Source organism: Equus przewalskii, chromosome 16 (assembly GCF_037783145.1).
Source record: "Equus przewalskii isolate Varuska chromosome 16, EquPr2, whole genome shotgun sequence".
NCBI classification, from domain to species: Eukaryota; Metazoa; Chordata; class Mammalia; order Perissodactyla; family Equidae; genus Equus; species Equus przewalskii.
The window spans coordinates 14,126,271-14,150,079 of NC_091846.1; the positions used below are offsets into that span (position 1 = coordinate 14,126,271).

General features: G+C 35.9%; 1 protein-coding gene and 1 long non-coding RNA gene across 14 annotated transcripts in view; one reads left to right on the forward strand and one right to left on the reverse strand.

The window, feature by feature from the left end:
* The window catches only part of NBEA (neurobeachin), a 671,041-nt gene that overhangs the window by 457,063 nt on the left and 190,169 nt on the right, over positions 1 to 23,809 (forward strand). For all 13 annotated transcript variants that reach the window (XM_070578754.1, XM_070578744.1, XM_070578745.1 and 10 more), the window contains one exon: positions 5,575 to 5,718. In XM_070578754.1, coding sequence (XP_070434855.1) covers positions 5,575 to 5,718 — 144 coding nt within the window. The remainder of the gene's footprint in view (positions 1 to 5,574; positions 5,719 to 23,809) is intronic.
* LOC139076426 (uncharacterized) lies at positions 2,625 to 22,964 on the reverse strand. Its single transcript, XR_011528029.1, has 3 exons — positions 22,853 to 22,964; positions 2,863 to 2,953; positions 2,625 to 2,751 (listed from the first exon to the last, which is right to left on the reverse strand). It is a non-coding gene; the product is annotated as an uncharacterized lncRNA (long non-coding RNA).

Sequence of the window (23,809 nt, forward strand, 5' to 3'; positions counted from 1 at the left end):
TCTATTGCCAATCTTTTTTTTTTCTTCTTCTCCCCAAAGCCCCCCAGTACATAGTTGTATATTCTAGTTGTAGGTCCTTCTAGTTCTGCTGTGTGGAACATGACCTCCTCAGCTTGACTTGATGAGTGGTGCTAGGTCCACACCCAGTATCTGAACTGACAAAACCCTGGGCCACCAAAGCAGAGCATGTAAACTTAACCTCTTGGCCGTAGGGCTGGCCCTTAATATAATATATTCTTAATGGATGTTTGTGGGAAAAATAAAGCAAGAATTGCAAATCACGTAGTCTAACTTCTTCATTTATGTGGAAACCATAAAGGACAAAAATAGAAAAGTATCTTATGTACATATAAAAATAACTTAAGTGCAAAAAAAGGTAACTTAAATGAATATGAAATTATTTATATGTGAATTATGTTTATGTTTTCATGTACTCACTCAACAAACATTTATTGATTGCCACTTTGTTTGACAATTGATACACTGGGAATTAAAGACTAATAAGAGAATACCTATATAAAAGACTCCAGGAAAAAATATGTACAAAAACGATAATATCTTATGACTTATTTATAAGATACAAAGTTTATACTTTGTATAAAGCATAAGTAGTATACAAAGAGAAGGCAGTAATCAACTAAACTTAATCTTAAAGGAGAAGCCAGGTAAGAGAATTCCATGTAAAAGGGATTACATATGTCAGACTTAAAGGTTTGAATCAGTGTGGCACGTCTGAGAACAAAAGCATTCAGCTCTTGAGGAATATAAGATGTGAAGAGATCAAATCGGTAAGATAGTGAGGTTAAATAAGCAGGGGCCAGAGGATGAATCGTAGACCATGTATTTAAATTGTACAGATCAAACAATGTAGAAAATATATTCTTACATAGTAGATACAAATAAGATAGGTAGAGAGAAAGAGGTACACACATATACATACATGTATCATTTTTAATAAGTGACTAATTAGAGCCATATTTCCATACTAAATGTGAAATAAATAATAATAGCATAAAACTGGTAAGAAGCTGATGCTGTGCTAAAATTGGCTTGTTATGGGTTTCTGACTTTTCTCTTTGTGCATTAGCCACATATATATGATTTATGGTTTACCTATTGTAAATTGTTTTTTTCTTTATTAGCACAGATGTTTTAGAATTGACTAGAATAATTCCTTAAACAGAAATAGACTCTTATGTAGTGTTTTTCTTTACATTAACTGTTAATATTTATCAACAGTAAAGAACATGATGGGCAAATGATATAATTTCTTTGCCTTGATTGTCCAGACTTTCCAGATAGACATTTCTCTGAATATTATTAAGATAACTTAATGTCTCCAAATTGTCATTTTTGTCTTTTAAATTACATAAAATAACACTAAAACTATTTAAAATGATAATGGTAATAATAATACAGTTACAGTAATAATACTCAAGAATAGTAACAGTATTAGAAAGATTTTAGTTCTGTTACTTCACTTTTAAAATATACTTTGTTTCACATGGATCCTTGTTTATTAAAGGAAGTTTTATGAAAGAGGAGTTTTATTTAGGTTTATGTAATGCACTGTTCTATGTCAGACAACATTTTCACATACGGAGCTTCAAGCATGTATATTTACTAAGAAATCTAATGTGTATAGAATGCTTCCCTGTATTTATTTGTAACCTGATGTAGAAAATAATGTAAGTGTAATTTTGGATTTGGATTCATTAATATATAATTTAGTGACTTTTTTAATTCTGAAACCTTTCAAATTTTATGGCATATTAATGGGTTTTTTAAGAAAATAAGCCGTTATGTCTATCCTGTCCAGCTTTACACATAATTCACATTTTTAAATCTAAGGCGTTATAGTGGTTTGTGGTATTCGCTTGTTAATTTCTTGATTAATGGCTAAAGAGGCCAAGAAGTGCACTCAGTCCAACATGTCTCCTGAAGATAGATGATCTCAAATAAATTCTCTTCCCAATCAGATTTTGATTTGTTAGGTGTTAAACCAATTCTTTCTAAGGACAGTGTTTATAAGCCTTGTAATGAGACAGCCCTTTGAGACCTTACCTCTTTTTTCCTGTAATTTTGATGAATGAAACTCTAATTCATAAAGGATATTGTGATTGAAAAGCACCTTTGGATCTTGTACACTTTAATTTAGATAAATGTTTGGTGCAGTATCATAAAATCAGGAAGTTTACTGAGCTGCAAACTGATAACACTTAAGCAGGGGTGAGAAGTTTGGTGTGTGTTGGAATGGATTAGTTTAATATATATCTTTTAAAGACATAATGGTTTTACTGCTTTACAACTAGAGGAGATAAAATTGAAAGCTTAATATATGTTTCAGAGCTCACCTTCCTTTGACTACAATTTCTTTATTGATTTATTTTAGTTTTAATAACACAAGAGTAACAAAAAGCATTTTTTTAAATAACAAAGCAGATTTCACATGGTTGTGATACAAGGAAAAACTTGCTTTATAGGTTGACTCATACATAAAGGGCTTTATTGACTATTTCATGTAAAGAACCACATTCCCTTTTGTGTAAAAGCATAGATTCTCCAATTTGCCCCCAACCTCTGAGATATCCTGGGATCTTCAGATTAAGAAATATCCAGAGGTGTAACTTCTATGTCTCAGTTTATTCATGTATTCAGTACTTGTGAGGGCTTGCTCTATATCAGGCAGTGTGCTGAGAACTGAGAATACAAAGACAGAAGCACGTTTCCAGTCATCAAGGAGCGTCCAGGCTATGTGGAGATAAGAAGCAAACAAACAATTATGATACTACCTATAACAACTATCGTACCAGGATTCATAAGGTGTGGTGCAAGCAGAGGGGAAAGAACACACAAACTCACCTTAAGAAATCAGAGAAAGGAACGCAGGATAGACTTGAACTTCAGGTCAGGAAATGTTAGTGGCACATCTGCTGGGTACCAGATGATGAGGCTGCAGAACAAACACATAACAGATAATACCTATGCATGGTTGAGTTCTGTGTAAACTGTGAGAGTACAGATGGGTTGGTTAGGAAAGGCACTTGAAGGAGATGAGTTTTGAAGATCAAGTAGGAATTAGCCAAACAAAGGAGGAAGGAAGAAACATACCATATAGAGGGAATAATATTAGCACAAGTAAAGAGATAGGTGAAAGCACGACATATTTCAGAAGCTATAAATGGTCCAGTATTGCTGATGGGGAGTAAAGAAAGACAATGAAAAACTGGTGATAAGAAGATAAAAGGCCTTGATCAGCCATGCTAAGGACTTTAAATTTTATCTTATAGTGTAAGCCTTGCATTGAGTGTTATTGATTAGAAGGAGTTAATAAATAAACAGTATTAAGTAGGAAAATATTCTCAAATTATTTTTGTTTTATAATAATGAATGACAAAAGTATGGAGGATGGTGTGAATAAGGGAGCTATTGAAGTCCTCTAGACCAAAACGATGATGGCCTGAGCCAGAGCAGTGGCAGTCACCTTATAGGATAAATCCTAGGCTTGTGACTTAAGTAAGTGGGTTGATCAAAATAGGAAGAGGTAGAGAAGCCAGAGATGATTCCTTCAGTCAGGGAAATGTGGAATTAGGATATCCATCTAAAGATGTCTAGTAGAAATGTGGCTATAAAGACCTCAAGAGAGACTTCTTGGTTATTAATCAGATTTGCCTCTTTTGTTAGATGATGCAAGCTCCGAGTTTCTCAAATTAAGTTACTACCCAAGAAGCAAGAAAGTTAAAAAGATAGCTACCCCCATAAGATTACTCCCAGCTTTATATAATCTAGAAACCACATAAAATTAAGATAAGGTTCTGGGGCATTCAGTAATCAATACCCAATCATTTATTCTAGAAATAAGAATCATCTATCGGCCAGTGAAAGAGAAATACACTTATAACCCATTTAATTCCCCTCACCTCCCATGTAGCATTGATTTGTAATAATACTATTTGTCTCTGAAGTATTTATCAAAATATATACTTAATAGTCTATTGTTTTATACTATAAATATAAATATAAGCTATATTTAACCATGCTCTCTAAATGCTATTATCCAGTAAGAGCTGGAATGACGGACTATCTCTCAGCCACTGACACTCTACACTGCTATCGTGACATTATTGTGTTCCTCAACATATGTTTTTTTACTCCTCTATGAGCTACCTTTGGGCCAGTTTGTTAAGGTTTAGCAAACGGAATTGGCTCTGAGTCACTGCCAGAGTGTGCAAGCTGCAAAGAAAGAGGCTAACACTGTTTTACAGTGCAAGTTTATGGCAGCTAGACGCACTGCCAAGGAAATGATTGAGCAAATATCAACAGGCAGTAGTGGTCTGTTGGAAACCCTATATTGGGCCTAGGAGAATTGACCAAAAGTATTATTATTTGTTAACTGGGAAGAATTTTGGCCAAAGGCATGACAAGATTGGGAGAGTAATTGCATGTATACATAATACAATAACATCCCCTGCAACTATGATCCAACACCATCATATAGGAGTGATTTATTAGGCTCCCATTTTCAGGAATATATCTACTACACCAAATGAGATGTGAAGGTATTTTCCTAGTTAATGCTGGTCCTTGAAGCCTATATCCTAATACTACAGCCAGAACACAGTAAATTACATTTTCTTCCTGGTTGAATTCAAACTTCAAATGATATGAAATAGAGATGTTTCTTAGCTGTATTTCATATATATAATGTTTCATATTATATTTATATAGTTTACTTGCATTCAGATAATTTTAGATTCATTGTCACCTGTCAAAGTAGGTATTTGAATGTAAATATTTGTTAAGCAGTCAAATTCATGAGGGATTCAAAAGCATTGTAATTTCTAACCTTTACATTGATTGACATGCTAATATTAGGTCAGCTTTTGCCATATTAAGTTTTTCTGACTTTTTTGTGTTTGGATTTGGGCCTTTTGTACTATTTTATGTAACAAAATAAGGATGTCACTTTAGAAAGCTATTATTTATTTCGTTAATTGCTAATGAGATAGCTATTGCAAAGTACATTATGTGTCTGCATCGTTGCTAACTCCGCCTTTCTGTAGCTTCTCAGTTACAACCATTTCTCCCTTCAGATGTGAATCCTTTCTTGTCTTTTTCATGCTTATCTCATCTACTTTCAAAAACAATCTGATCAATTGATTAGTTATTTCACATGAAAGTATAATTGTGAGAAATTGTACAATTTTATCCATCAGAAAATCAAGTTTTTGGTAAGGTACAGATTCTTTGTAGAAAATTCAGTGATCTTAGAGTCCCAAGATGTGAACTGTAGTCCTTTCTCAACCACCAGCCAACACCTAGGTCCCTCAACAAGGCATGTAGCTTTCTCAGCCTGTTTTCTCATCAAATAAGGATAGGCGATTACACCCCCTGCCTTTCTCACAGAGTTATTTAGAAGACCAAACAAGATAAAGAAGGTAAAAATGTTCTCTAATTGTAAAGTAGTATGTAAATGCAGCATATAATCATAAGAAACTACTAGATTATTTCTAATACTCTCTGAAAGCAAAACAATCACAATGATCTCAATTATTCTATTTCGGTTGTGATTAGGCACTGAAGAAGATGTAGTGAAGTCAAAGAAAACATTCCGAAGTCAAGCCATAGTGAATCAGAACGCAGAGACAGAACTTATGCTGGAAGGAGATGACGATGCAGTCAGTCTGCTACAGGAGAAAGAAATCGACAATCTTGCAGGTAAATTTTTAAATATTTTTCTTCTGTTTGTTATAAGTAGCAAATGCACACAAAGTTGCTAAATTTAAAATCTATCTCCTGGTGAATAAGTGTCTGTCAGTGGTTGGAACGATGCTCAATCATGTGAATGTTAATAATGTACTTTATCTCATTTCTAGTGTTGAAGAGAGGAAAATAGATATCAAACAAATACATATTTTACTAACAAATAAATAGCATCCACTTTCTGTGTAATAAAGAGTAACTTTTTAATATAGGAGAAATAATGTATAGCATAAGTTGTTTCCATTTAACTGCCTAAATAATTGGGAGGGGATAACAGAATGATAGACTCATTAATTTATATATGACACTGACATGCTAACAGCTATGAAGAATAGCCACTTCAGCCAGGCGACCATCGACTTTGCCATTTCCTCCCTGCTGTCACTCTTTGGAATGTCCCTCCCTGTTCCTGGTTTTTGCTCTGTCCCCACATTGCTGCTACTCACCACTAGCAAACATTCCTTCACCCATCCACCCTCAGTTTTCACCTTGTCCTGGTGCTGTTCTCGGGTCAATTCAGAGCAGCATCTATAATGACCAGATGGGATATGGATATTCTAAGAGTGTTGGCCCATAACCTTTTTTGGGTTTAAAGGACTTTTGAGAATCTGATGAAAGGAGATTGCTTCATGAAGGTGCGCATACAATTTTGTACACAATTTCAAAGGATTCACTAACCCCTGGAAACCAGATCTAGGATGGAATCGTATCCTAGATCTCTGATTAAAAATTCCTGCTGTAGAGTCTAAAAAAGTATCTGAGTCTTACCTCTATTCTCTATATTCAGCCAGTACAACAATGGGGTGGCAGATGGCAACAGAGAAGTGGACTTAAACTCATCATTCTGTTTACAAAGTAGCACTCCTCTATCCAGGAGTGTGCTGAAAATTATCCGGCATGCTTTGTGAAAGCCTCCAACGATATTTCTACCAGTTAGAGATTTCTCTTTTTTACCAAAAAGAAGATGTTCTTGTTAATTGTAAACTGGAGATGGCACATTATTCTCCCTCTTCTAGAAAATGTTTAACAAGGTTATGCTAATATCAGTTCCTGGATATGCTTATGTTATTAACATTTCTGTGTCGTGAAAACTATTTTTCCTATTTAAAACTAATCTTAAGTCCCTGAACAAACGTTTGCCTCGAATTCTTAAGTAAATCTTCACGTTTTGGTTTTGTTGTGGTTTGTTTTAATAGTTCAGAGATTTTATCTGAGACCATTTGGAAATTTAAGCAAATGAAATCTATTATTTCTTTTTGCCTACAGATTTGTTTTCTCTTTTCCTGGTCTTTTTCTTGATCCTAAAAAACTAGAGAAAATTCACAAACATGATTCCTGACCTTTTTAGATAATGCATTGCCTTTCCTCATTCACATATGCTAAGAGATATGTTCAATGATTATATAATTTAGTTTAGACTCTCTGGTCTAAAGACTAAAGGTAATTAGTTGATACAAATTTGGCTAGTACCTTGAAGTTTATTATAAGATTGATTAACCCAGAGTGACACGATAGTGACAATGTTACATAAAAATCATTTTCAGAAGTTAACTACACACCAGTATGCTTAGGTTTTAAAAATCAGCTGTTGATAAAGTTTCAAAACACATAAATAACTCTTTTTGTTGTTTAATAAATTCTTGTCCAGATAGTTATCTTTGTCTTAGAAATTGAAATTTGTTAAATAAAAATATCGTTCCTTATTTATAACTTATGGTTCTGAGTAGCTCAATAGTGCTAAACTGCCTAAAGAAAACTTTGCTTCCGCAGAGATCTAAGTCCAAATCAAAATCCAGGAAATCCTAAAATCTGTATACAAAATTAATATAATCTGATGTTTGGTGTCTGGAAATATTATGTAAAATAACAAATGCCTATTTTCCAGCTCTGAGATGAAAATTACAGGTTTATCCTCTCATGATTTAACTTAGTGGTATGACTTGCGTATTATTAATATATGAAATGTACCTTCAAAAATATAAAAGTATTAGAGTTCTTAGATGTTAGATTTTATATGAATGAATACACCATTTTTATAATAATAATGGTAAACCTAAACCTGCCAATAGCACAATTATACAAAATCCTATTTTGCTGACATGCACACAGATGAGGAGACCATGCATTACAATTTGTCAGTATGCAACAGTACTTAATAGTCAAGTTAAATTCAAGAGAGAAAAATATGCTAGCTAAAATAGAAAACTAAGGGAAAGTACTAATGTAGTTGAGATTAATTCTGTTTTTTGGCTTAAAAGATAGGGTCAGTTTCTGTTTATAAAAAGAAAAATAAGAGGAAGAAGAAGTAGCCTGTCTTACTAGGAGCCAGGTGGTGTTCACAGGGCTTTCTGTGCGGTAACCTGCTTAATATTCACAACACCCTATGAGGTGGACACCAGGATTACCCTAATTTTACAAATATAATATACAATAGCTTGCATAAGGTTAAGAAGTATATAAAATAATATACTTTCTTAAAAATATGTAGTATAGGGTTTGAACTAAAATACACCAAATAGTGTATATACTTCTAAAATGACGTAAAAACAAGATCCTCAGTTTATAACTCATTTTTTACACTAGCTCCATTTACTACACTTCAAAGTCTATGAATATGCATAATAATTGATTTTAGTTGTATATACATGTTCCCCAAAATCATTCTGGTAAACTAAATAAAATCTGATAGAGTATTTTTAGGATGATTTCGTTTAAATATTGACCCTTTCTCATGTTTTCTCCATTTTCTTTGGAGTTTTCTGGTTTTAATAAAGATAAAATGTTCCACAAAGTTCTACCGCTTTACATGTCACACAATTTTCCATTTCACTTTTGGTTCCCTTTCTTCCCAAGCTGTTCATCTCAAGAGGCAAGTTAAATGTGTGTGATTATTAATTACTCAACTTATTATGTATTGTAGTAAATGGCTTATATGATTACGATATAGAAGTAAGCCAATCAAGTAATCGTTACATTAATAACACCAAACTTAATTTGTTTTAATTGCTTTTTTAGTTTGTAATGATTCACCAAAGTGAATTAGCACCTAAGATTCCATATGTATTTCAGTTTACTAATTATATTGTTACTTAAAACATTATAATTAATGGTTATAATTCAACTAATTTTAATTGAAAATCTCATTTATTTTAATTTGAAACTTAGCTTGGCAAGTTATTTCTTCAAATAACTATTGAATAACCAAAATTTTAAATTAACTCACATTTATGTCATATATTGACAAGTGAATGATTTAATTTAACTGATAGATTGTGTCCGACTACTGAAATGTGTTTCATTTCTTTTAGAGTGGTAGTTCTGTCACATATGCTGAGTGATAGGAGAAATATTTTACATGATAGAATTGGAATTCACACAAATTCCTTTACTTTTACTTCCCAATATTAATAATTTTGCTAATTTAGGGAATTCTGAGTTGTCGATGATGGTGGTGGTCCTTTATGCTTTATCAGTTCCATAAATTGTAAAAAAATATTTGTTTTGTTTATAAATGTAAGCTGTTATTACCAACAATCCACCCTTCTGTTTAACGTCAGATAACTTTAAAGATTTCCCACAGGCCTACACCATTGTCCAAACTTCTTTCTTTACCTGAAATATCCTTTGTATATCTCTTCTATACTTTCCCTTATCTCTTATGAAAATCTCTACCCATTTTTTGACCTACTTAAAACACTTTATGAAGTATTCACTGGCCAATCTTGTCACTCCCATAACATTTTTTTGGCAACAACTCTATGGAGATATAATTCACACACCATACAATTGACCCATTTGAAGTGCACAATTTAATGATTTTTTAGTGTATTCCAAGTTATGCAACTATCACCACAACTTTAGAACATTTCACCTCTCCAAAAAGAAGCCTCATACTCTAACTATTTCCTCCATTTTCCCATCCCCCCTCCACAGCCCTAGAGGACGACTAATCTACTTTCTGCTCTATAGATTTCCTATTCCAGACATTTCATATAAATGGAATCATATAAAATATGTAGTCTTTTGTGACTGGCTTTGTTTACTTATGATAGTATTTTCAAGGTTCATCCATGTTGTAGCATATATGTCCTTTTTATGGCGAATAATACTCCATTGCATGGACATACCACATTTTATTTATCCATTCATTTTTTGATGGACATTTGGGTTGTTTCCACCTTTTAGTTATTACGATTATGCTGCTATGAACATTCATGTACAATATTTTATGTGAATATGTGTTTTCATTTCTCGAGTATATACCTAGATGTGGAATTGCTGAGTTAAATAATACCTCTCTGTTTAACTTTTTGAGGAAGTGCTAGACTTGTTTTCAAATTGGCTGCATCATTTTATGTTCCCATCCAGTGTGCAGGGGTCCCATTTCTCCACCTCCTTCCCAATGCTGGTTATTATCCATCTATTATAGCCACTCCATAAAATTTTGATTATATCATTCTTAAGACACTTATCACATAAAGCCTTGTATTGTAGATGCTTTTCTTTATGTTTTCTCTCTCCTTTTAGACTCTGAATTCCTTAAGGTTAGCGACCATATCCCATGTACCTTTGAACCATGAAGAAATCTTCCAGCACAAATACTTGCCTTTAAATGGTTCCCATTGAAAAAGTTCATGTAGGTAAAGGAAACGAGAGAACTGAGATAATTGTCTGGTTAATTTATATGAAAAACAAAAGACAAAAAGAAAAATTTGTTTTGAGCTATTGAAATTGAGTATTTGGGGGCTTGAATTATCAGATCATCTGCTCATAGTAATTGAATCGCTCAAATAATTACTCATCTCATCATTTAACTTTTCCAGGGTAAGAACACCTAAAGTTAAGCTAATCTCTGTTCCATCCCAACTTCCGCTAATTATGTCATTTTAACTAAATGTTTCTTAAGGTTCCCATTTTTAAAGTCAAGATACCACTGTGACTCTTAATCAAAAACATATTTTCTCTATCACATAGAAACAATGTTCTATGACCAATGGACTATAATGTTATTTTGAATATTTAAAAAAGAGTAATTAGTATAGGAAACTAGCAATATGGAAAAGAAGTATTAAAATATGAGAGTTGGATTTTTTTTTTTTTTTTGAGGACTATTAGCCCTGAGCTAACATCTGCCACCAAACCTCCTCTTTTTGCTAGGGAAGATTGGCCTGAGCTAACATCCATGCCCATCTTCCTCTATTTTTTACCACACCATGGCTTGATAAGTAATGCATGGTCCGTGCCTGGGATCGGAACCAGCGAACCCCAGGCCGCGAAGCAGAGCGTGTGAACTTAACTGCTGTGCCGCCAGGCTGGCCCCAAGAGTTGGATTTTTTTTTATGTGGTCTTTTCAAAGTGGTCAATTTATAATCCTTTACACACACTCGTACACATACACATACACACACACACATACACCATTACCAAAGTCAAGAATCTGAAAGTCAGAAAAAATGCATTATGTGAATTTAAGAATAAGAAAAATATAGAAATAAGGAGGAGGTCTACTAAGAGAAACAGGGTGTCATCAACAGGAGGTTCTCCTAAGTGAGAGTCACCTGCCCTGCATGACTCACCTTTAATGCCCCTCACACTTCCCAGGTGTGCTTTCACTGACGTTTAGAGAGCAATACCTTTCAGATGGTTTTTCTTATTGTTAACTGGTCAAATTGTTTCCATCTCCTGTCATCTTTGTTCTACTAATTCAAAGTGAAAGCCGGTATCAAATGATGGGGTGGCGGGACCGTTGCTTTGAAATGTTTTTAAGGTTGACCATTCCTACGGCCCTAAATCTCTATTTGACCGCATTCACACACTCATCTGCTTACTCATTAACATCTGTTGCATACTTAGTATATACAACTCGGGGAGACTGATAGGAAAAAACTCATCAGGAGAATGAGCCCTGCTACGACTCCCTCTCAGTAACTCAAATGACCAGGAAGATATGGCATAGAATATGGCTACCCTAATATATGAAAGTAGACAATTACAGTGATCAAATAGGTAATTTAGGTCTTCAAATGCTCTAACTTGGAATGTCCAGATACCAGAGGCAAAGTTGTATATGTTTATAAATTGAATGTTACCTTAAAACTGAGGTAAGAAAGGAAGGTAAAGCAAAATACAGAGTATATAAGAAGAAGGAAGAACTCAAGATTCTAGAAAAATATAATAAAAGGAAAACAGAATTCTAAAAGCTCGGAGTTTTTCAGAAAAAAAATGTTATTTTTTAAAAAAAAAGTATGAGCCAAAAGCACAGAAAAATGTTCTTATAATTGTTTAATGGAATAAGAGAATAAGTGCTATAGAAGAGAACAAGTCAATGTTACGTAGATTCAGATCAACTCTGACTCACATTATGTCTGCCTTAAGTCTAACTACCTCGTGAAATACAATTCTAATATGCTTAATGAATATTCTTTCCCTGGCAAAATTAGTACTTTTTAAAAGATTTCTTCATATTTATTTTTATGTAGTTTTAGTTGCAGAGTCTAACTAGAATTGAATTGACCTGATATTTGTATTTAGGGGAAAAATTGTCTTTTAAACCTTCTGGATTCTCTAAAATGCATTTTGCTCAGGATTTTCCCCTTAATTTTAAAACCCATGTGTATTTCAAGGGAAATTTAATCCATATGTCCCTGACTCACTCACACTTAACTCATCAAAATGTTGTTTGGTAAAAGCCATTTGATGTCGAAAAGGCCTTATGAGTCTTTCTAAGTCTTTTTTCTCTCTCTTTGAATTAGGAAGTTGCTTTGCAAGTCATAAATACTATACCCAAAGGGTTCACATTCAGCTTCAAACACAGAATTCACAAAGCTCTTAGAGACAACATTAACACATGCCCATTTCTTACAAAAGCTAAAATATTTAAATTTCTTACTTAAGTTTTTGATTTGGTTAATAAGTTGTAAAAATAAATAAAAGTTTCACCTTGAATATCTAGCCTTCTTAGCCTCTCTTCATTATTTTTACAATGTCTACAAGGCCTTTTTAGAGTCTGCAAATATCTTGCTATACTGTATTTCCAAAAATGTATGTCCCCTTCAACCATGGATTCTGTAGTCTATAAAAACACTTTTACAGTACTCTTAATTGTAACAACATTCCTGCTAACCAAACTTTGTAAATTTAAAGTATAATAAAAGGCTGTAATTCAACTGTATTAGACATCAACCACGATTCAAATCATATATAACTTTCTTACATCTTTTTTTATTTTAAGAATAAGCTATCCTTTGTTACGGGGCACGTGTTTCACAAACCACAATGATAAGGTCTATTCTTTCTAATACAGTGCTCTAGTTGAAACCCATTTTTATTTTTTACTTTTTTCTCTGTACAGAGAATTTCCCATAAAGTAATTCCTCTACAGATTATAGTTCTAGTTACTACCAACCTGAAAAATAGGGGTAATAAACAACTCAAGTAACTTATCAATAGACCGCATTTCTCCTATACATAGGGGCCTAAACTTTCACAAAAGTATATGAATGAGAATATTAATCACCTACTGGAAATATATGGGTCATCTTGTTTGTCACACTTGGAGAAAAAAAAATATGAGATAAAACTGTTTTCCTCCTGCCAAACTGTGGATGTTAGCAACCTGGAGAAGAGGAAGAGATGAGGTATGCATCAGGGTATCACTGCCACACCTACGGGCACCCTGGTGCTCTCTCTGAATGACTTCGGTGCTAATTCAAACATTACGTGTAAAACTGATTTTGCCACTACGTTTAGAGCAGTGCTATATAAAAGGGCAAGTAAGTCTTTCTGCATACTGAAAATATTTTATTTATTTATTTATTTATTTTATTTCTATGGCTTGGTGCTTACAGAGCCAGAGCCTCCAGAAGGTACTTAAACAGCACTAAGGACAATCATTTACATGGCAATCAATTTATAAGTAGTTATCACAGTAGAATCTGCTCCATCAGTTTAAATTGCCAATCCAACAAATAGAAGTCTAGAACTTTTTATCAGCAAAAAGAAGAGAAAGTCAGGCTGTGTTTGCTATCTAAATATTGTTAAATATCTTTTTCCAGATAAAATGTATAGGCAGTCTTTTTGATCAGAAGGTGACATTGCAATATTTTATGGGGTTTTTTTTGTTTTTTATTTTGCTCAGGAAGATTCACCCTGAGCTAACAGCTGTTGCCAATCTTCCTCTTATTGTATGTGAGCTGCCACCACAGCATGGCCACTGACAGACGAGTGGTGTAGTTCTGTGCCCAGGAACCAAACCTGGGCTGCCAAAGCAGCGTGAGCTGAACTTAACCACTAGGCCGCTGGGGCTGGCCCTGTTTTATGCTTTTTTAATTCAAAAGTTCTGCTGAATTTTTCCTTCATTTTAAGTCACTAAAGATGAACAGCTGAGTGTAGTTGGCAGTGCTATTCCTGTTCAATTTGTGTCTAAAATAAGAATGTTAAGAACTAGGTATCATGGACAACTGTCTAAAAAAATAAACCTTGTGGGGCCAACCCCGTGGCCAAGTGGTTAAGTTCACGCAATTCACTTTGGCAGCTGGGGGTCTCGCCAGTTTGGATCCTGGGCGCAGACATGGCATCGCTCATCAGGCCATGCTGAGGCGGTGTCCCACACAGCACAACCAGAAGGACCTACAACTAGAGTATACAACTATGTACTGAGGGGGTTTTTGGGAGAAGAAGAAGGGGAAAAAAAAAAGATTGGCAACAGACGTTAGTTCAGGGCCAATCTTTAAAAAATAATAAAAAATAAACCCTGCATTTAAGATTGGGCTGTGAGGAGGAGTCTCCATTCAGCAGCCAGTTCTCTAGGGGGTAAAATCAAGCTAGATAAGTAGCAAGGAGGTAAGTGAGGATGGGCAAATGAAGCTAGGAGATAGAATTTGCATTTGTTGAGAGAAAACAATACCACAGGCTGATAGCATTACAACCGTATGAGCTGGGTATTATACTTCATTTTAAGATGTGGAAATTAGGTTCAGACATCAGAGTATTTCTTCATGATCACATAACAAGCAGAGAGATGAGCCAAGATTTAAACCCACTTTTCTCTCTCATAAGCCTATGTTCATTTCACTACATCAGTGCTTTTTAAATTTCAACTTGCAACCCATTGGGGGATTAGCAAATCAATTACATGGATTACTACTAGCATTATTTTAAAAGAAATAAAAGAGAAAAGAATAGATTTGAATAGAAAATGTCAAAATTCATCACACATAGTAAAGATAAGAGCTGAAAGGATCTGTTGGGTCCTTGTTCTCTGAAGCCACGTCCCAACTTGACTCAAGTTCATGTGGTTATCTAAGCAAAACAAATATAAATATTCAATATCTACTATATGCAAGACATGAGGATGAGTGGTTGGAGTAAAAAGACACATATGATTAAATTTCCTGCTTTCAAGGAGGTTGTAGTCTAGAGGGAGAACAGATTTAAACAAAAAAACAGGAACAAGAGAAAGAAGAAACCTAGACATACAAAGGAAACCATGGTAATGCAAAATAGGACCTTTGACCACCAGGTGGATTCTGGAAAGCCTTCCTAGAATAGGTGTTTCCTATCTTGAATCTGGAAGCATAAGTAAAAGATTTAGAAAGATTTAAAGAGTTGTTAGAGACAGTGGGAAACATCATCTGCTAAAATATCACCTTCACTGTGAAACTACAATGGTTCTGAATTATTCAGGTAAAAGTAAGAGGTAAAAACGTAAGGGAGTCTCTGAAGTTGAGACCAACAAGCTCACTGGCAGAGCTGCACATGCCCTGAGGAACCTGGATTTTATCCTGAAGGCCACAGTGAGACAATGAACGATTTTAAGCATGGCAATGACGAGATCCGATTTATATTTTTTTAAAAAGTCATTCAGGCCATTGTGTAGATTAGGTTTCAGGATACCCAGACTAGAGGTAAGAGGCTATTGTCAAACCAGAGGTGATGAGAGCCTAAACTAAATTGGTGATGGCAAGAAAGAGGAGAAGGGGACAATTTCAAAAAAGAATCTTAAAAGGTAATATCTGAGGGACTATGATAATTGACTTGTTATGAGAAGTAAAAATGAAGGGGATCTGGAATGAGAAGAAGTGATATAGAAACCAGTAAATGTGTTTAGGAATGTGAAGATGCAGGGTTTAGGGGAGAGAGGAATGAAGATGGTTGGTTTAGCTTGGTCTTTTGGAAATCTAAAATTTTCAAATGGATATAAAGGTTTGAAATTTGAAGAAGAGCCCATCAAGGATACCAAGGAAGTCAAGTGGTAAGAGAAGCAGAGAGCACACCGTGCTCTAGAAGTCAAGGAACTCTAGTTCAGCACTTTTGAAACTGATATTCCTTGGAACACAGGTATTTTGAAATATGTTAATGAGGGGAAAAAAGGATAGTTAAATGTGTTTGGGAAATTCTGGGTTTAAAAAATAAAATGTTACACAGGTTTTTGTGGGGCTTTTTTTGTTAATAGTCTTTTCGAAGCCTTTAACATATTAGTTAATATGTACTTCCCTAACACCTTGGCCTAAGTAGATGATGAGGGTGAAGCCAAAAGAAGTGAATAGGAGTGCAGAACTAAGGTAAAAACTCAAGGCTCGAGGGTCAACAAAGGAGGAGAGACAAAGATAACGGAGTAGCTAGAGGGGGCAGAGGAGGGAAGGACCAAATCCAATGTAGAGGGAGTAGCAGGCTTGAACAGGGTGAAAGAGACATTATCTGAAACTGGAGAAAGAGAGATAATGATAAGTGCAGAGGCAGAAAATTCTTTAGATAAAGGAAGACATCAAGATAAATCACAGAATTTTTCTTCAAAAATATAAATACTTCATTTATTATACCATGAGGATGGACAAATGTTGATATGTGAATTTTTTTAGGAAGAGGCCATGTATTTAACCATCTACTCAAAAAGATATGTGATCCCCAAAAAGGATAAACACCACTGCTTTCCACTGTAATACCTGAGCTTTAATCTTTGACTCCTTAACCTAAGAAATCTGACGTTCAGGCTATGTGTGTTTTTTCAGTTTCATCTCAAACTGCTCTACTTTACATATCCTAATCCCTGGCCAATCTTAATTAGTCCTATTCATATACAACATCTGTATGTTTGTTCAAACTCTTCCCCTCTGCTTGCAGTGCTCTTCCCCCTCATGTCCACTTGTCCAAATCCTCCCCATCCATTACAGCTCATTTCAAATGCCGCTGCTTCATCTTGTCATGACCACAACCTCCCCCCCACTCATAAAAAGACCGGAAGTCCTCACAGTTCTGTGAATGTCTATAGAATCTATCATATAGGTTTGTTATGAGGAATAAATGAGATTAATTCATGTAAAGTGCTTTAAAATGCTTAGCTAAACCCGTTCTCCCTTATGTCATTATTCGTGTATATTTCTTGTCTTTACTGTGTAGTATAAGCTCTTTGTGGGTAAGATCCATGTTTTACACCTTACTGCATTCTCTCTTAGTGCCCAAAAGAGTGAATAATTTTTGTTGACCATATGAATGAATGAATGCTGAATTAAATGTCTCTCTAAACATATAATTTACAAAGAGGGAACAACTTATGCACCAGGAAAAATATGGCAGTTATAAAATTATGCCACTTAAATTTAAAAAAATAGTATGCATATGATATAGCTAGAATGACCAATTACATAGCTCTCATTGGATTTCAGGACATTTTTAAATTTATGTTTTCTCTGAAATGCAGTGTCTTTCATATTTTTAAAGAAATAAAATACCAGAAAAGTATAAAAGATGTAACCTGTTATTTTAAGTGGTCTTTTTACCAAGACATATAAATGCAACAATGGTGTATATCATTTTCTATATTCAATTCCATAAACACAGATCGCATACTATGTGACAGGTACTGTGTTAGATGAAGAAGTTAATGTCCCTGTCTTCAAGTAGCTTATGCCAAATGGGAGAACAGACTTCTAAACACATATATTCAATATCTTCTAAGTGCTGTTGTAAAGATGTACCCAGGAGACCATAGGAACATAAAGGCAAGGCACGTAGTCCAACCAAGGGATGCAGAGACGTGGGCCTCCTGGTCCAGTAGATTTAAATCATCTCCCCTAGTGTATTCAGTCTTCCAGTCTAGTAGGGATTTACTCTTCTCCATCATTAAATGATATCCCAGTGCCATAAAAGAGTCAGTGCCCCTCCAGAAAGTGAAAAATGTATTCCATATGTTGAACTAAATGTGATATAACTGGAAACACAAATCTCAGCTGGCTCACCTATTCACTCAAAAGGCAGAGCAAATTATCACAATGAACATTAAAATTATCACTGGTTTTTAGTATATTTTTGTGCTAGGAAATAACTCAGTGATATTTTACTTAGTATATATGCTTTGTCAGCTTTTTCTTCTATAGGATCATTCATTGCCTTTATGGAAAATGCGCTAGTTTTTGTTGGTTTCTTTTTAACATAAAGAATTATCTATTCTACAAATAAATTGAAAAACATAAGCCAGTAGGTTAAAGTTAGAGCCTAATCAGATTGTCTCTCAGTACTTTTTAAAATTATTTTAAACACATTACATAAGATTTTAGATAATGTTAGTACAAAAATAGATGTTCTACCATGATGAACAGATATTTTGTTAAAATTCATTCTTTGATTGCTCTTATATGGAGGGCTCTGTTCTTTCTGTTTCTGTCTCATAGTATGTTGAGTTTTGCCGGAGATAGGTTTACTCAGATGTTAAAAGACTAATGTATGTTCTTAAGCATCTGTCTCATTTCGCACAGCAATAATCTAAGGAGACCAGTGCACTAGGAGGATGCATGGCTATTGTTAATTGCAATCTAAGGATAGATTATGTTCAAGAAGTCATCAGAGAGTAAAAGAGGCCACTTCTTGGGCACAGTGAGCTTTGTATAAAATTGGGTTTACAGAGTGTTTATAATGGATACTTTGGTGTGTGTGTGTGCGTGCATGCGTGTGTGTGTGTGTGGGTGCATGTGCTAGGGAGAGAGGGGATAATGCTGGGAGTTAAATCCGTAATTCTTGAGGTATGTATTCTATTAGTTGTTCAAGTTATACTTTCCTGATTTAAGCAGAAACATTCTCTAACTATTTTCATGCCAGAAAAGTTTTTGAAAACTTCAAAGGATCATTATTCTGATAATCTATTTGGACCACTATCAATGTTCTCTGTATATAAAGAAAAAAGTCACTGTCTAGAGATTTTGCTACTATACTTTCTCTTCTCTTGAGGCATTTCAAATGCCTGCAACCCAGGGAACTATCCTGGATAGCTGGAATCTAAGATCTTCTGCAGCATTTTCCCCTAACTTCCCTCTCCCCCGGGACATACCCAGATACCTCCACCTTCTTAATACCTAAAGTTTTCCTAGGGTTCCAAAACAAAGTTCCAATTTTCTCATATTCTTCAGCAACTTACTTTAAGTTCTTTTGAGATTAAAGCATTTTATTCTTTTAATTCTGTGGGAGAAACATTTTCTTTAGATTGATAATGCCATACTTAGAAATACTATAAGTCCAGAGCAGTGATAGATATTTTAGATATGTTCAGTCACTCATGCTGTTATTTTCCCATGAATTTTATCACATTATAGAAATAATTTAAAAAATTTACTTCCTTATATTTTTGTCTTAATTTTTTTTAGTGATATCCTTTTACATGAAACATAAAGGATTTCACATTTTACTTCTTCTAAATAATATCAGGATTTTAAGTTTAATAATTTTAAAAATATTAGTCAATATTTATTATCCCCAAATAATGATCTTTTAATGATCCAAAAGCAAATTGAACATGTGGTCTCAAGTAATTGAGGTTGGAGAACAATCCATACAGCTAATAAAATTTTGTTATATTAAACTAAGTTTAGAAAATATTCAAGTGATTCTAAAATATGTTGTAATTTCATGTACACTAAATATAGTTTTTGCCAATTGAAAGTCAGCAAATAATTGTAACAATGCCAATTTTAATTAAACTTCAACTTTTAGTCCCTATATATGTATATTCTTTGTTGTGCCTTATATTGAAATTTGTAAAGAATCTTAGCATTGTTTGAAAGTTTAATTGCCATATTTGCCTTCTAATATCTAGAATGCTATTGCCTCCCCTAAAAAATGATTAATTCCTGTATCTGAGAAAAAGAAAAGTGGCCCCTGACCTCTAGAAACTGGCCTGACTCCTTACAAGGAGGCCTCAGCATTGTTGGGAGGTAGCTTGTCTGGAGCTCACAGCTAAGCGGTGGTGTTCTCCTGTCATACATAAACAACCTCACAGAACACCAGCATCAGGCAAGGTCACAGGATGATGACGTGAGGTAAAAAACAGCGTCATAATTTTGTCTAAGCACAGACAGAAACAAAGTCACTCTGCATACCACCTAAATACCAAACATCTCCCTCTCCTGGCTAATGTGAGTGGCTGCTGCTTCTTTGCCGATCACAGCTTTAGCCTGGATCAGGTCTGCCCTCTCTCTAGATAGGATTTACTAAGACACCCAATCTCGGAATCATCCCTGCTCCCTGACAGAGCCCAATCCAGAGCAAAGCCCTGCTTCCTTGAACTCTTCTCAAAGTCACTTAACCAAAGCTCAGATTCTAAAACAGGTTTTTTTCAACACCCTCTTGCTAAGTCGCCCCATGGTTCCCATGTCTCCCTCATTGCAGTAAGCCATAAACCCAACTTTTTCACTACAGAGGTGTTCCTAGTGGTCTTTGGCAGAAGAGTATTGACACATCTATAGTGCAAAAATTGTGAATATTCAAGTAGTAGGTGAGAATGGAGAAGAGCTTTGTAAACTGTAAAGTTCTATTAAAAAGTTGATGTATTATTATCAAAATTTCTAGGCTTGGAATTTTGTTTTCAGTAGAATCATCCAAACCCACAACTATTTTTTAACATTCTACTTTTAATATATTTGATGAATAGCCCTTTTCAAATATAAAACATATGTATTTTCTACTCTAGGTTTACCATCTCAACTGATTAAAGATTCTATGGTTCTGAAGAGAAGTTCATTCTTTTAAAGATTCTTTCCATTATGTTGGGTGATCTTTGTTCTGGTTCATATTTTAAATTAGCATTTAAATTAATGACAAGTCATACTTCTATCCTTTTTTCAAAAATAGTAATGGGTCAATATTTCTCAAACATTATATTGACAATTCTGAAAAGCAATGTTTATTTTTCCTTTAGTTACCACATTAGATGGTGGAATTTTAGACTGTTGTGTGCATTAATACCAGGGGAGAAGGTTTTGTCCCATCCATTTGTTTAACTATCCTTCAATATCTATCACTATACTTCTCTGTGTGCTGAGAACATTATTACAGTTTATCCTTTTGTTGCTACAATAGTGATTGGAATGAATATATCTACTTTCAGTACCCAATTCACCATGCTAAGCAAGGTCAGGAGGTCAAATTTATATTTAGTTGTCCTCTAGAACAGAACCTGCTAGATCATCTCTGGCATCCAGAGATGCTGCGCTTTCTAAAGTCTTTTTATTTGGAAAGGGATCGAGGTTTTCAAATAACCAGATCTTCCATATAGAAGATCTGCTGGTTTGTGATTGTGACTTGTGTAAACATTTTAATATCGGATCCCTAAAATCCAGAGGCTTCCCCAAAGGGGATTAAAACATAATCCCCTCTCTCTATTGCCGTAGTGGATTAATTCTGTGTTCTCGCCGTGGCTGGTTTGCTCCCTGAAGGCTGCAACAAAAAGACTCGGTGCTCCTTACACATGCTATGGAATTGGAAGTTGTAATTGGAGAGTTCCAAAGGACAAGGGTAAAAATGACACACTATTAAGGCTGAATATTTCATGATGTGTCTTTCTTAAAGAAGGCCCAGTTCGAAGCCCTTTCATAACCCTCTAGAAAATCTCAATTCAATAGAAGGAGATTGGAGTAAAATCAAAAGGAAGTGCAGTCTCCTTTCAGGCACGCAGAGAAACTAGTAGAGAAAATGTGTTCCCTGTTAAAAATTCACGGAACTGGGTACTTAAAATTCGTAATATATTTCAGTAAATCAGTGTGTATGGCTTTGATAATGTATTTCGTGATTTTTTTCAATTTTCTCAATTTAATTGTTTGGATATGTTAAATTACTTTTTTAAAGAAAGAAGCAGTTCGCCATTTTTAATGTTTTTGACCATTCTTCGTCTCCAAATGCCAAAAACCTTTATTAAAATAGAAATCGTTAGCCTTCTGTGTTTAGAATGACGACTTTTCTGAGGTCTTAGCAAGGCCCAACCATACAGAAGACCACACTTTGTTTCCGATGTGAATCACCTCACCTTCTTTCTCACCCCAATCACGAGGAAAGCTGATTTTCTCCGGAAGGGAAATATGAAAAGTGGCGTCCAAAGGAGCGTCCTGGCGGCTGAAGGGTTAAGGGAGCGGTTCGAACCGGCCCGAGCGCTGGGGGACTGGAGCGGGCGCGGGAGGCAGGAGGCGCCGCGGAGCGCGCACAGACCCTCCAATAAACACAAAGGAGGGCCTGGGGAATAGAAACCCAAATCCACTTGTAATCGTACAAGAGATTCGGGCGTAATTACTTGAGCAACCTAGATTAAGATTGATGAGCCTTTAAAGTGGCGCTTCAGATCGACCGCCTCGCCCTTTGGAAAGAAAAACCTTGTGGAGCCGTACTGGATCCCGACTCCGATCGGCTCCGCGGCGGAAACTGCCTGCGCGAGACCCGGGCCAGGAGTCCGCGCGCCCCGGGCCTGGCCCCCCGGTGCGGGCTCCTCGGGGGTGGAAAGCAGTAAAATAAAAGAGAGGGCTTTGCTTTAGGCTGACCCAGGCGGTCTTGATCGGGGCGAAGGCTGACACTGACACAGTTTGCTTCTTACCCACCCCCTTTAAGTGCGACAGCCGCCGATTCCCATTCCGCAGCAGAAAGGGCACGGCTTTGTGCAGGACGGTCGCGAAGTCGGTGTGTGCTACTGCCTGGAAACGCGAACTTCTCTGCACTCCCCGCCGGCCGGCGGGCCTTTTCGCCGGGGCCGTGGCCGTGGCCGTGGCCGTGGCGGGGCGAGCTGGTCTCCGCGAGGAGCCGCCGAGGGGCCCGGCCCGAGCGGCCGCAGGGGACCTACCTTTTTACTGTCTTTCTCTTCCTGTTACTGCGACTTGATTCTATGCACTTGAGCGGGCTGGGGGGATGGAAGGGGATGTAATGCGCCCTTGCTACAGAAAAGTGAAGGAGTTCTTTCTGTCTCATTTCCTTGTCTGTATTTTAAGTCCAGGATAGCGAGGAACGCCTCCCCTTCGGGGAACTGTGAAGGGGAAGTTTTGTAATCCCCCTTTGAATTAATGTTCTGAAACGTGAAATTGTAATTTTCAACATTAACTCAGATTGAGGGAATTCGAAGTAAGCACCTGAGTAGGCACATTTTCTAAAAATCTCTGACTGAAGCTTACTTAGTTCCTCTAGTTTCAAAAGTTAAGAAGGAGCACTTTTCGGACACTTTTCTGAGAATCGTTTTGTTCAGGCGTCCTGCAGTTTCATCACTTTTGACTGATTCTCGGTGAGAAAACCACTACTGCGATTTTCGTTCTTTTCTGCATAAGAGGTGTATATAATGTCCGTGTGTGCGCGTATCTGTGTCTGTGGCGCGCCTTAGGACGCCGATATTAATCTTCTGCAAGATGCAAACATGTTAGTACGGTGAAATTTATATATTTAGATCCTATACCCCTTCACCTCCTCCCGCCCCATCCTTGGGGAACGCTGCTGCCGAGTGGAGCGGCTTTACACGACGGCTGGTCTTGGGGGCAGTGCTGACTGCCCAGGGTCTCTCTGAGAGCCGGTGGTGCTCAGTGGAGAACGGGGCGTTAGAGTCCGTTCTGCACTTTTAAGTTGGCTAATGGCAGCGTCTCACCAACCATGTAGGATTTCTAGGCGGAGGTTGCAAACTTGCTTGCTAAGGGTCACTTATTCGGTATCCTGACCTCTTGGGTTTTTATAGAATTATCTATCTCTAGTCTCGTTATAAGGTAATGTGTAAAAGCTAAGCAGACCTTATCTCACATGAAAGGAGCTTGCCGCATAG